This window comes from Eleutherodactylus coqui, chromosome 9 (assembly GCF_035609145.1).
Source record: "Eleutherodactylus coqui strain aEleCoq1 chromosome 9, aEleCoq1.hap1, whole genome shotgun sequence".
NCBI classification, from domain to species: domain Eukaryota; kingdom Metazoa; phylum Chordata; class Amphibia; order Anura; family Eleutherodactylidae; genus Eleutherodactylus; species Eleutherodactylus coqui.
Genome location: NC_089845.1, coordinates 9,877,142 through 9,889,753, shown reverse-complemented (window position 1 = coordinate 9,889,753; position 12,612 = coordinate 9,877,142). Strand labels below are relative to the sequence as shown.

Sequence of the window (12,612 nt, the reverse complement as noted above, 5' to 3'; positions counted from 1 at the left end):
CTTGCATCATACCACTGATGATCGCTATGATAAGGCATTGCTGGACTTCTCTCCTGCAATGCTTTATTGCTTATTACAGTGATCATAGGCAATGACAATACAGGACACCTGTAGGTGGCATCCTGTTACCATGGCAACCCCCGGGCTCTCTGCAAATTATATCGCGAGAGCCCAATGTCATCACAGAGGGAGCGTGGCAGGGAAGGGGTTAACAGCAGGGGACGCTGCTCTAATGCACCCCTACTGTTGCAGCGGGAGGCCAGCAATCAGCGACAGCCGGTTAGAGCGAGATCTCTTCTGATCTCTTGCTATCCACATGACGTAAGGGTACGTCCAGTTGCAGGAAGTACCCCACTGCCAGGACGTAAACTTATGTCATATGGAGGGAAGGGGTTAAGGAGACACGATGCGGCTTCTGCCCCACGTCACTGGTCCCTCAAAGACTAAGCCAGAAACCTACGGCATACTGGGTGCTCAGCTTGGGGAGAGACTATACCACCCCCTGACCCACACACTTATTGGGGGCTCTCCGTAAGGAGATGCGGCATGGCTGTTGACCTCCATACAAGCACCCAAACACAATTATGTTGTGCATGGTGGCGTGTATAGGAGCCATCACGAAGCGGCGGCATGCGGAATGTAAACACAAGAGTAAACAGGTGTACTGCACCATGGGGGCGTGCATGAGTACCCTGCGCAGTACTATTACGCCACTGTCCGCGACAATACGTAGCGTCACGGCCGGCTGCACAGCTGTGAGGCGCTGCAGGATCCCCACAGCGTGAACCCCGCCCTAAAGTGTGTTAAACTGCATCTGTTTACACTCACTGTGTCCTTTCCAAACAGAGGATTGATCCCTACTAACACTGCAGGCAGCGGCCATACTGGGTTACTATGTGCTACACTCCGTACAGAACTGTAACCTACAACCGCAGGCGCTCTAATAAGAGGGGAGAATGAAAACGCCACACGGACAGCGAGTGTATCAGTGAAATCCCCGTCTAGCGATGGAACACAAATGAGTTTTCTGTCACCTCCCCCTCCCCAGGTTCAGTACGTCCATCATGGGCAATGAATGGGGTAATGCCACCTTATGTCGGTATCGGGTCGTATAGAATAGAAGAAGATTCCAGAATATTATGTGGAGTGGTACCTACCTCAATAACGGAAGCCGGGGCTTGTTCTGTCATGTAATGGATAGCATCCTGATCACCCAACCAATCAGAGCCTTTCACCGTGTCATAGAAGTGCCACCGCCAGTCATCATCTTCCATGTTACCCAAAGCTGCATTGATGCCACCCTAAATAATATATGAAGGTACAAAGATCAGAGCCGGATATACCCAGAGATGACAGTGGGTGAAGACATAACTCTGCACACAGGGAGGATTCCCCGACGACTACCTCTGCCATATGTCACTGTACAGCGGACATAGTCACATATCTCATGGTAACTGCCAGGGCTACTTCGGCATACGCTGGGCACATGGAGCTTTGGGGCAGCAGCTTCTGATATAGATGCCAACAACACACAACTCTAGGCAATTAGATGTGGCTATCTGCTGTCCACTGGATGGGAGATAAAGGACTGTTCACTGGGGGGTCTGACCACTGGGACCCTCAATGAGAACAGCACAACCAAATGTCCCTTATTAATGGAGCAGCGGTGTGCATGCTCAACCACCACGCCATCTAATTCTATGGGACAGTCAGCTATCTCACCCAGTCCCACCGAAGTTAATAGATGCGTACCACGGCTCCAATCACATAAGCATTTAGGATTCACTGGCCTTAGGATGGCTCCCGACCTAGAGGACAGATCCCCAGTGATCAGGCATTTATGCCCTATCCGGATGCTCAGCAGCATGGCTACAGGTATTACCAGCAGAAAGAGGGAGATTGTGATCCTGCTGTATAGAGCTCTGGGGAGATGTTGTGTTCAGTTCTGGAGACCTCATCTACTGAAAGACACTGATAACACACACTGCAAAAATGGTGGAAGGTCTTAAGCATAAGACTTATGGAGGGCAAATGGGGAGCATAACCAAAACCTTTAAATATGGTAATGGTATAAATGAGGAGGGAAGTGTTAGCAACAAGCTAAACACAAGGAGGGGCTGAGACTACTTGTGGGGGGAGATCAGAAGGAACATCCAGAAATACTAGACTGAACATAGTAGGTGTGGTCATTGTGTCATTGGGTGGCTCAGCAGCGTCTCCAACGGGGCATACATATGTCTTCTATGACGGGGATCAACCACTGATCCATCCACTACTTTAGATTCAGACCCCCGCAGGAAGGCACACCACGCTGGCAAATAGGTGGATGATCTGCTTTGTCTAAGTAATTAGGTATGACACATGGTTTTGGTTACGATTGAGGACGCGCCCCCCGTCATGTGACTGGTGCAGCATCATGGAACCCGCCCTGTAGGCGTGGCGTTGGCTGCTATAAAACTCGGGCTGCATGGACATGGGACTATAACCTCCGGTCTACCACTCAGGCTGGAGGCGCTATCTCTTTTTCCATCTTTTTATTATTTTGGTACATCTTTGAAAGTAGTTTTGTGGAGATTAGGAGCTGGCTGTGGGCTTTAGCCGCTGTCTATTTGGCTGGATCTTCAGCAATATATAGTGATGTGTTAAACAACATACACCTGTTGGATTGGTACCTGTACTGCCCTAGGACCACTTGCCCCGGCCGGGGTCTTGGTGTCAGTTATAGGGCTTTCCCAATCATCGATCACAACAAATTATCTGGCTATGATAATATCATCAATAGGCCTTTCAGCAAATGAATCACCAAATAGTGGATTCACCCCAGGTATTAGCCTGGGGCAGCCATCAGTAGCAAAAATCATTCCAGCCCTATCCTCTCACTCCTAGTTGTTAATATCCATATTTAACACTGACATTACTATCTTAAGGGTTCCTGAGGAAGTGTCGACAGACATAGAAACGCGTTGAACCTAAAAACTATGAACCGTTTATAAAATGTTATTGGTATATTAAGTACCCTGTATCAGTCCTTTCCATATTTGAGTAAGGCAATTTTTCATCTTTGCCTCTTGCAGGGGATACCTTTTAGCTATTGGTCTGAGGAAATAGCATTTACAGACTAAATTATGGTGGTATAGGGTACTGGAGTTTTCCGAACCATACCCCTTCCATATATGAGCAGGATAACCTTTTGTCCTGAGCATACTCATAGTCGAATAATATCTCGCCTTGGCCAGTATATGAAATAGGGCTCTAAATGATCTCTGCTCTATTTTTGACAAGCCTGTGACTATGTGTATATACTGAGGAGTATAGAACTGACCTCTATGTGTATATACTAAGGGGAATATACCTCCCCTCTATGTGTATATACTGAGGAGAATCTACCTCACCTCTATGTGTATATACTGAGGAGAATCTACCTCACCTCTATGTGTATATACTGAGGAGAATCTACCTTACCTCTCTGTGTATATACTGAGGAGAATCTACCTCACCTCTCTGTGTATATACTGAGGAGAATCTACCTCACCTCTCTGTGTATATACTGAGGAGAATCTACCTCACCTCTCTGTGTATATACTGAGGAGAATCTACCTCACCTCTCTGTGTATATACTGAGGAGAATCTACCTCACCTCTCTGTGTATATACTGAGGAGAATCTACCTCACCTCTCTGTGTATGTACTGAGGAGAATCTACCTCCCCTCTATGTGGATATACTGAGGAGAATCTACCTCACCTCTATGTGTATATACTAAGGAGAATCTACCTCCCCTCTATGTGTATGTACTGAGGAGAATCTACCTCCCCTCTATGTGGATATACTGAGGAGAATCTACCTCACCTCTATGTGTATATACTGAGGAGAATCTACCTCCCCTCTATGTGTATATACTGAAGAGAATCTACCTCCCCTCTATGTGTATATACTGAGGAGAATCTACCTCACCTCTATGTGTGTATACTGAGGAGAATCTACCTTAACTCTGTGTGTATACTGAGAAGAATCTACCTCACCTCTATGTGTATATACTGGGGAGAATCTACCTCACCTCTATGTGTATATACTGAGTAATATCTACCTCACCTCGATTTGTATATACTGAAGAGAATCTACCTCACCTCGATTTGTATATACTGAGGAGAATCTACCTAATCTCTATGTGTATATACTGAGGAGAATCTAACTCACCTCTATGTGTATATACTGAGGAGAATCTACCTCACCTTTATGTGTATATACTGAGGAGAATCTACCTGCCCTCTATGTGCATATACTGAGGAGAATCTACCTTACCTCTATGTGTGTATACTGAGGAGAATCTTCCTCCCCCCTATGTGCATATACTGAGAAGAATTTTCCTTACCTCCCTGTGTATATACTGAGGAAAATCTACCTCACCTCTATGTACATATACTGAGGAGAATCTACCTAACCTCTATGTGCATATACTGAGGAGAATCTACCTTACCTCTCTGTGTATATACTGAGGAGAATCTACCTCACCTCTCTGTGTATATACTGAGGAGAATCTACCTCACCTCTATGTGTATATACTGAGGAGAATCTACCTCACCTCTATGTGTATATACTGAGGAGAATATACCTCACCTCTATGTGTATATACTGAGGAGAATATACCTCACCTCTATGTGTATATACTGAGGAGAATATACCTCACCTCTATGCGTATATACTGAGGAGAATATACCTCCCCTCTATGTGTATGTACTGAGGAGAATCTACCTCCCCTCTATGTGGATATACTGAGGAGAATCTACCTCACCTCTATGTGTATATACTAAGGAGAATCTACCTCCCCTCTATGTGTATGTACTGAGGAGAATCTACCTCCCCTCTATGTGGATATACTGAGGAGAATCTACCTCACCTCTATGTGTATATACTGAGGAGAATCTACCTCCCCTCTATGTGTATATACTGAAGAGAATCTACCTCCCCTCTATGTGTATATACAGAGGAGAATCTACCTCACGTCTATGTGTATATACTGAGGAGAATCTACCTCACCTCTATGTGTGTATACTGAGGAGAATCTACCTTAACTCTGTGTGTATACTGAGAAGAATCTACCTCACCTCTATGTGTATATACTGGGGAGAATCTACCTCACCTCTATGTGTATATACTGAGTAGTATCTACCTCACCTCGATTTGTATATACTGAGGAGAATCTACCTAATCTCTATGTGTATATACTGAGGAGAATCTAACTCACCTCTATGTGTATATACTGAGGAGAATCTACCTCACCTTTATGTGTATATACTGAGGGGAATCTTCCTGCCCTCTATGTGCATATACTGAGGAGAATCTACCTTACCTCTATGTGTGTATACTGAGGAGAATCTTCCTCCCCCTTATGTGCATATACTGAGAAGAAATTTTCCTTACCTCCCTGTGTATATACTGAGGAAAATCTACCTCACCTCTATGTACATATACTGAGGAGAATCTACCTAACCTCTATGTGCATATACTGAGGAGAATCTTCCTCACCTCTCTGTGTATATACCGAGCAGAAGCTACCTCACCTCTATGTGTATATACTGAGGAGAATCTACCTAACCTCTATGTGCATATACTGAGGAGAATCTACCTCACCTCTATGTGTATATACGGAGGAGAATCTACCTCACCTCTATGTGTATATACTGAGGAGAAACTACCTCACCTCTATGTGTATATACTAAGGAGAATCTACCTCACCTCTATGTGTATATACTGAGGGGAATCATCCTCAACTCTCTGTGTATATACTGAGGAGAATTTTCCTTACCTCCCTGTGTATATACTGAGGAGAATCTACCCCACCTCTATGTGCATGTACTGAGGAGAATCTACTTCACCTCTATGTGTATATAGTATGGAGAATTTACCTCACCTCTATGTATACACTGAGGAGAATCCACCTCACCTCTATGTGTATATATCGAGGAATATCTACCTTACCTCTATGTGTATATACTGAGGAGACTTTTCCTCACCTCTATGCGCATATACTGAGGAGAATCTACTTCACCTCTATGTGTATATAGTGAGGAGAATTTACCTCATCTCTATGAGTGTATACTGAGGAGAATCTACCTCACCTCTATGTGAATATATTGAGGAGAATCTACCTCACCTCTATGTGTATACACAGAGGAAAATCTACCTCCCTTCTATGTGTATATACTGAGGAGAATTTTCCTCACCTCCCTGTGTATATACCGAGGAGAATCTACCTCACCTCTGTGTGTATATACTGAGGAGAATCAACCTCACCTCTATGTGCATGTACTGAGGAGAATCTACCTCACCTCTATGTGCATATAGTGGGGAGAATTTACCTCACCTCTATGTGTATATACTGAGGAGAATCTACCTCACCTCTATGTGTATATACTGAGGAGTATCTACCTCACCTCTATGTGTATATACTGAGGAAAATCTACCTCACCTTTATGTGTATATACTGAGGAGAATCTACCTCACCTATATGTATATACTGAAGAGAATCTACCTCACCTATATGTGTATATACGGAGGAGAAGCTACCTCAACTCTATGTGCATATACTGAGGAGAATCTTCCTCACCTCTCTGTGTATATACCGAGCAGAAGCTACCTCACCTCTATGTGTATATACTGAGGAGAATCTACCTCACCTCTATGTGTATATACGGAGGAGAATCTACCTCACCTCTATGTGTATATACTGAGGAGAAACTACCTCACCTCTATGTGTATATACTGAGGAGAATCTATCTCACCTCTATGTGTATATACTGAGGGGAATCATCCTCAACTCTCTGTGTATATACTGAGGAGAATTTTCCTTACCTCCCTGTGTATAAACTAAGGAGAATCTACCCCACCTCTATGTACATATACAGAGGAAAATCTACCTCAGCTCTATGTGCATATACTGAGGAGAATTTACCTCATCTTTATGCGTATATACTGAGGGGAATCTTCCTCAACTCTCTGTGTATATACTGAGGAGAATCTTCCTCCTTCCTATGTGCATATACTGAGGAGAATCAACCTCACCTCTATGTGCATATACTGTCGAGAACCTACTTCACCTCTATGTGTATATAGTAGGGAGAATTTACCTCACCTCTATGTATATACTGAGGGGAATCTTCCTCACCCCTCTGTGTATATACCGAGGAAAATCTACCTCCCCTCTATGTGTATATAGTGAGGAGAATTTACCTCAACTCTAGGCGTGTATACTGAGGGGAATCTACCTCACCTCTGTGTGTATATACTGAGGAGAATCTACCTCATCTCTATGTGTATATACTGAGGAGAATCTACCTCATCTCAATGTGTATATACTGAGGAGAATCTACCTCACCTCTATGTGTATATACTGAGGAGAATCTACCTCACCTCTATGTGTATATACTGAGGAGAATCTACCTCACCTCTATGTGTATATACTGAGGAGAATCTACCTCACCTCTATGTGTATATACTGAGGAGAATCTACCTCACCTCTATGTGTATATACTGAGGAGAATCTACCTCACCTCTATGTGTATATACTGAGGAGAATCTACCTCACCTCTATGTGTATATACTGAGGAGAATCTACCTCACCTCTCTGTGTATATACTGAGGAGAATCTTCCTCCCCCCTATGTGCATATACTGAGGAGAATCAACCTCATCTCTATGTGCATATACTGACGAGAACCTACTTCTCCTCTATGTGTATATAGTAGGGAGAATTTACCTCACCTCTATGTATATACTGAGGGGAATCTTCCTCACCCCTCTGTGTATATACCGAGGAAAATCTACCTCACCTCTATGTGTATATACTGAGGAGAATCTACCTCCCCTCTATGTGTATATACTGAGGAGAATCTACCTCACCTCTATGTGTATATACTGAGGAGAATATACCTGACCTCTATGTGTATATACTGAGGAGAATATACCTCACCTCTATGTGTATATACTGAGGAGAATATACCTGACCTCTATGTGTATATACTGAGGAGAATATACCTCACCTTTATGTGTATATACTGAGGAGAATCTACCTCACCTATATGTATATACTGAAGAGAATCTACCTCACCTATATGTGTATATACGGAGGAGAAGCTACCTCAACTCTATGTGCATATACTGAGGAGAATCTTCCTCACCTCTCTGTGTATATACCGAGCAGAAGCTACCTCACCTCTATGTGTATATACTGAGGAGAATCTACCTCACCTCTATGTGTATATACGGAGGAGAATCTACCTCACCTCTATGTGTATATACTGAGGAGAAACTACCTCACCTCTATGTGTATATACTGAGGAGAATCTATCTCACCTCTATGTGTATATACTGAGGGGAATCATCCTCAACTCTCTGTGTATATACTGAGGAGAATTTTCCTTACCTCCCTGTGTATAAACTAAGGAGAATCTACCCCACCTCTATGTACATATACAGAGGAAAATCTACCTCAGCTCTATGTGCATATACTGAGGAGAATTTACCTCATCTTTATGCGTATATACTGAGGGGAATCTTCCTCAACTCTCTGTGTATATACTGAGGAGAATCTTCCTCCTTCCTATGTGCATATACTGAGGAGAATCAACCTCACCTCTATGTGCATATACTGTCGAGAACCTACTTCACCTCTATGTGTATATAGTAGGGAGAATTTACCTCACCTCTATGTATATACTGAGGGGAATCTTCCTCACCCCTCTGTGTATATACCGAGGAAAATCTACCTCCCCTCTATGTGTATATAGTGAGGAGAATTTACCTCAACTCTAGGCGTGTATACTGAGGGGAATCTACCTCACCTCTGTGTGTATATACTGAGGAGAATCTACCTCATCTCTATGTGTATATACTGAGGAGAATCTACCTCATCTCAATGTGTATATACTGAGGAGAATCTACCTCACCTCTATGTGTATATACTGAGGAGAATCTACCTCACCTCTATGTGTATATACTGAGGAGAATCTACCTCACCTCTATGTGTATATACTGAGGAGAATCTACCTCACCTCTATGTGTATATACTGAGGAGAATCTACCTCACCTCTATGTGTATATACTGAGGAGAATCTACCTCACCTCTATGTGTATATACTGAGGAGAATCTACCTCACCTCTATGTGTATATACTGAGGAGAATCTACCTCACCTCTCTGTGTATATACTGAGGAGAATCTTCCTCCCCCCTATGTGCATATACTGAGGAGAATCAACCTCATCTCTATGTGCATATACTGACGAGAACCTACTTCTCCTCTATGTGTATATAGTAGGGAGAATTTACCTCACCTCTATGTATATACTGAGGGGAATCTTCCTCACCCCTCTGTGTATATACCGAGGAAAATCTACCTCACCTCTATGTGTATATACTGAGGAGAATCTACCTCCCCTCTATGTGTATATACTGAGGAGAATCTACCTCACCTCTATGTGTATATACTGAGGAGAATATACCTGACCTCTATGTGTATATACTGAGGAGAATATACCTCACCTCTATGTGTATATACTGAGGAAAATCTACCTCCCCCTATGTGCATATACTGAGGAGAATTTTCCTCACCTCCCTGTGTATATACCGAGGATAATCTACCTCACCTCTGTGTGTATATACTGAGGAGAATCAACCTCACCTCTATGTGCATGTACTGAGGAGAACCTACTTCACCTCTATGTGTATATAGTGGGGAGAATTTACCTCACCTCTATATGTATATACTGAGGGGAATCTTCCTCAACTCTCTGTGTACATACTGAGGAGAATCTACCTCACCTCTATGTGTATATACTGAGGAGAATCTACCTCACCTCTATTTGTATATGTTGAGGAGAATTTACCTCACCTCTATGTGTAGATACTGAGGGAAATCTTCCTCAACTCTCTCTGTATATATACTGAGGTGAATCTTCTTCACTTCCATGTGTATATACGGAGGAGAATTTACCTGACCTCTCTGTGTATATACTGAGGAGAATCTTCCTCAACTCTATGTGCATATACTGAGGAGAATCTTCCTCACCTCTCTGTGTATATACCGAGGAGAAGCTACCTCACCTCTATTTGTATATACTAGAAAAAATATAACTGACCTCTGTCTGCATGTACTAAGGAGAATCTACCCCACCTCTATGTGTATATACTGAGGAGAATCTACCTCACCTCTATGTGTATATACTGAGGAGAATCTACCTCATCTCTGTGTGTATATACTGAGGAGAATCTACCTCATCTTAATGTGTATATACTGAGGAGAATCTACCTCATCTTAAAGTGTATATACTGAGGAGAATCTACCTCACCTCTATGTGTATATACTGAGGAGAATCTACCTCACCTCTATGTGTATATACTGAGGAGAATCTACCTCACCTCTATGTGTATATACTGAGGAGAATCTACCTGACCTCTATGTGTATATACTGAGGAGAATCTACCTGACCTCTATGTGTATATACTGAGGAGAATCTAACTGACCCCTGTATATAATGAAAGGCTGTAAAGTACACAAGGAGGTGGCCATGGACTGCAGGGATGGAGCCTTTACGGCTAAGAAGGGGTTCTAACCCCCAGTCTGGGGGTAAATTTTAATAAAAAGGTTATTAAATTTAAGGGTAAAAAGTGAGGAGCGTGTGAGGGGTAACACATTCTGAAGAGGGACATCGGTACATGCAGTCTGAGGAGAATCAGTTCCTCTGAAGTAACCATGACTTCATAAAAATTTTCCGTGCGAAAACAGTTAACCCCTGTACCAATTTAGGTCGGGCGAAGCTGGATATATCAGCTAGTACTGTATATAAACTTCGTCTAATCACTCGTATTTACAGTATTGTTTATGGATTTTTCAATGAAATCAGATCATGCAACTGCGGTGACAGGACCGCTTTAACCACTTGGTGCACATGGGGCTTCTATGCAGCGAGCTCGGAAGCCCCTGCCAAGACAGCTAGCACCACTTCCGTCAGCGTGTGCCGCACCATTTACATGGCTTGCCAGAGTCTTGTAAAGGCTGCAAGGTATGTTATGTATTTCTTCCTAATAACCATGCTGGGCTTAAAGGCATTTTGTCATAAAATTCTTTACTCGCCTATTCCTCCTCCGTCGATCTCCTCACTGCATCTTCTCCTTGCTGAGCTCCTGCAGTGCCTATGTCACCTCACTGCACACCAACCTTGTTATGAAGGCTGCATTCCTCACATTCTCCTTCTGGGCCGGTCAGTGAAGGTTAGGTCCCTGTGCTGTAGTTCACTGCCTAGGAAGGAATTCGGATCTATTTCAGAGTCAGCTCCCACGAGCAATCTCTGAAGTAGATCGGCACTTTCCCTCTTGGCCTGTGAACTATGACATAACATACATTGGCTGGCAGGAAGAAGACTGCCGGCAATGTAAGTAACCTCACAGGAAGCAGAGAAATCAGGCAGCTGGAGGTGAGGTGACCCCGCCGGACTGCAGGAGACAGGAGAAGATAAGCAAGTAGACTGACGGGGGAGGAATAGGCAGGTAAAGAATTTTCTTTTTTAATGACAGAACCGCTTTAAGGTGTCATCAACGCCATGGAGTCGCCAAGCCAAACCTTAAACTCTGACGTATATGACTCATGTTTTTTAAATGATAAATTAACGATATTAAAATGGTAATATCCGGCTTCTCATCACCATTATAAAGTAATCAGGCTACTTATATTTACAGGGCATTTCTAAACTTTCCTACATTCCTATGGAAACATGCAACACATTCTGCATTGAAGGAATTATACCATTTTTATCATATTATATGTTATTTTATAAGCCAGTTGGAATCAGCACAATTCTTACAACTTCACAGCCCCCAGGGTAACACTTCAGTATTGCAGCATATTGTACAAGTCCCTGTGGGGACGTAAGTAAAATAAAGTGAAACTTTTTAATTACAACTAAATAAATTAGTAACTCCTTAGTGACCAGCCCATAGTGTTTTTACATCCTGCCCAAGTGGGCTTTAATCCCGGAGGGCGTAAAAACATGCTTCCTGCAGGGATTAAAGCCACGTGTGCTATGGACGTGACAGCTCTATGCTGTCGGTGCCCGGAGGTAGCTGACAACATGGAGCTGTCATCCCGAGTCACGGGGAGTCCCCCCCGGCAATGTGATCGACGCTATCCAGTTTTCCAAAGTTGAAGATTCAGCTGCCCTCATGGATCAGATCTATGGGGACAGCTGAGATTACTCACCGTGGTCCTGTTCTCTCCCACGGTGATCTGGTCTTCTGGAACAAGGCGCAGGCCTTCTGCACATACGCGCCAGGCGGCATTACGTCAGTCGCATGCGTCGAAAGCCTTGAGCTGCGGCAAATTTAAAATCTCCTGGTTCCTGAAAGTAGATGGGAGGCAGAAGATGTCACTGCGGACCGTGGTGAGCGGTCCCCGGGCCCGTGATCACTGTTATCCAATGGATAACGGCGATCACGAAAAAGTGAAAAAACGTTAGTTTCACCTCCCATCATGGATCAGATTCATGAGGGAAAGTGAAAATACTGAGCCCCATACTCCATGATCTCCGATCGCGATGTGCAGCTGCCACGGGCTACTGCGCATG

General features: G+C 43.5%; 1 protein-coding gene across 1 annotated transcript in view; it reads right to left on the bottom strand.

Annotated features, from left to right (window-relative positions):
• Nucleotides 1-12,612, bottom strand: part of SDHA (succinate dehydrogenase complex flavoprotein subunit A) — a 169,957-nt gene that overhangs the window by 86,781 nt on the left and 70,564 nt on the right. The window contains exon 4 of the mRNA XM_066579113.1: nucleotides 1,158-1,301. Within this exon, the coding sequence (XP_066435210.1) occupies nucleotides 1,158-1,301 (144 nt within the window). The remainder of the gene's footprint in view (nucleotides 1-1,157; nucleotides 1,302-12,612) is intronic.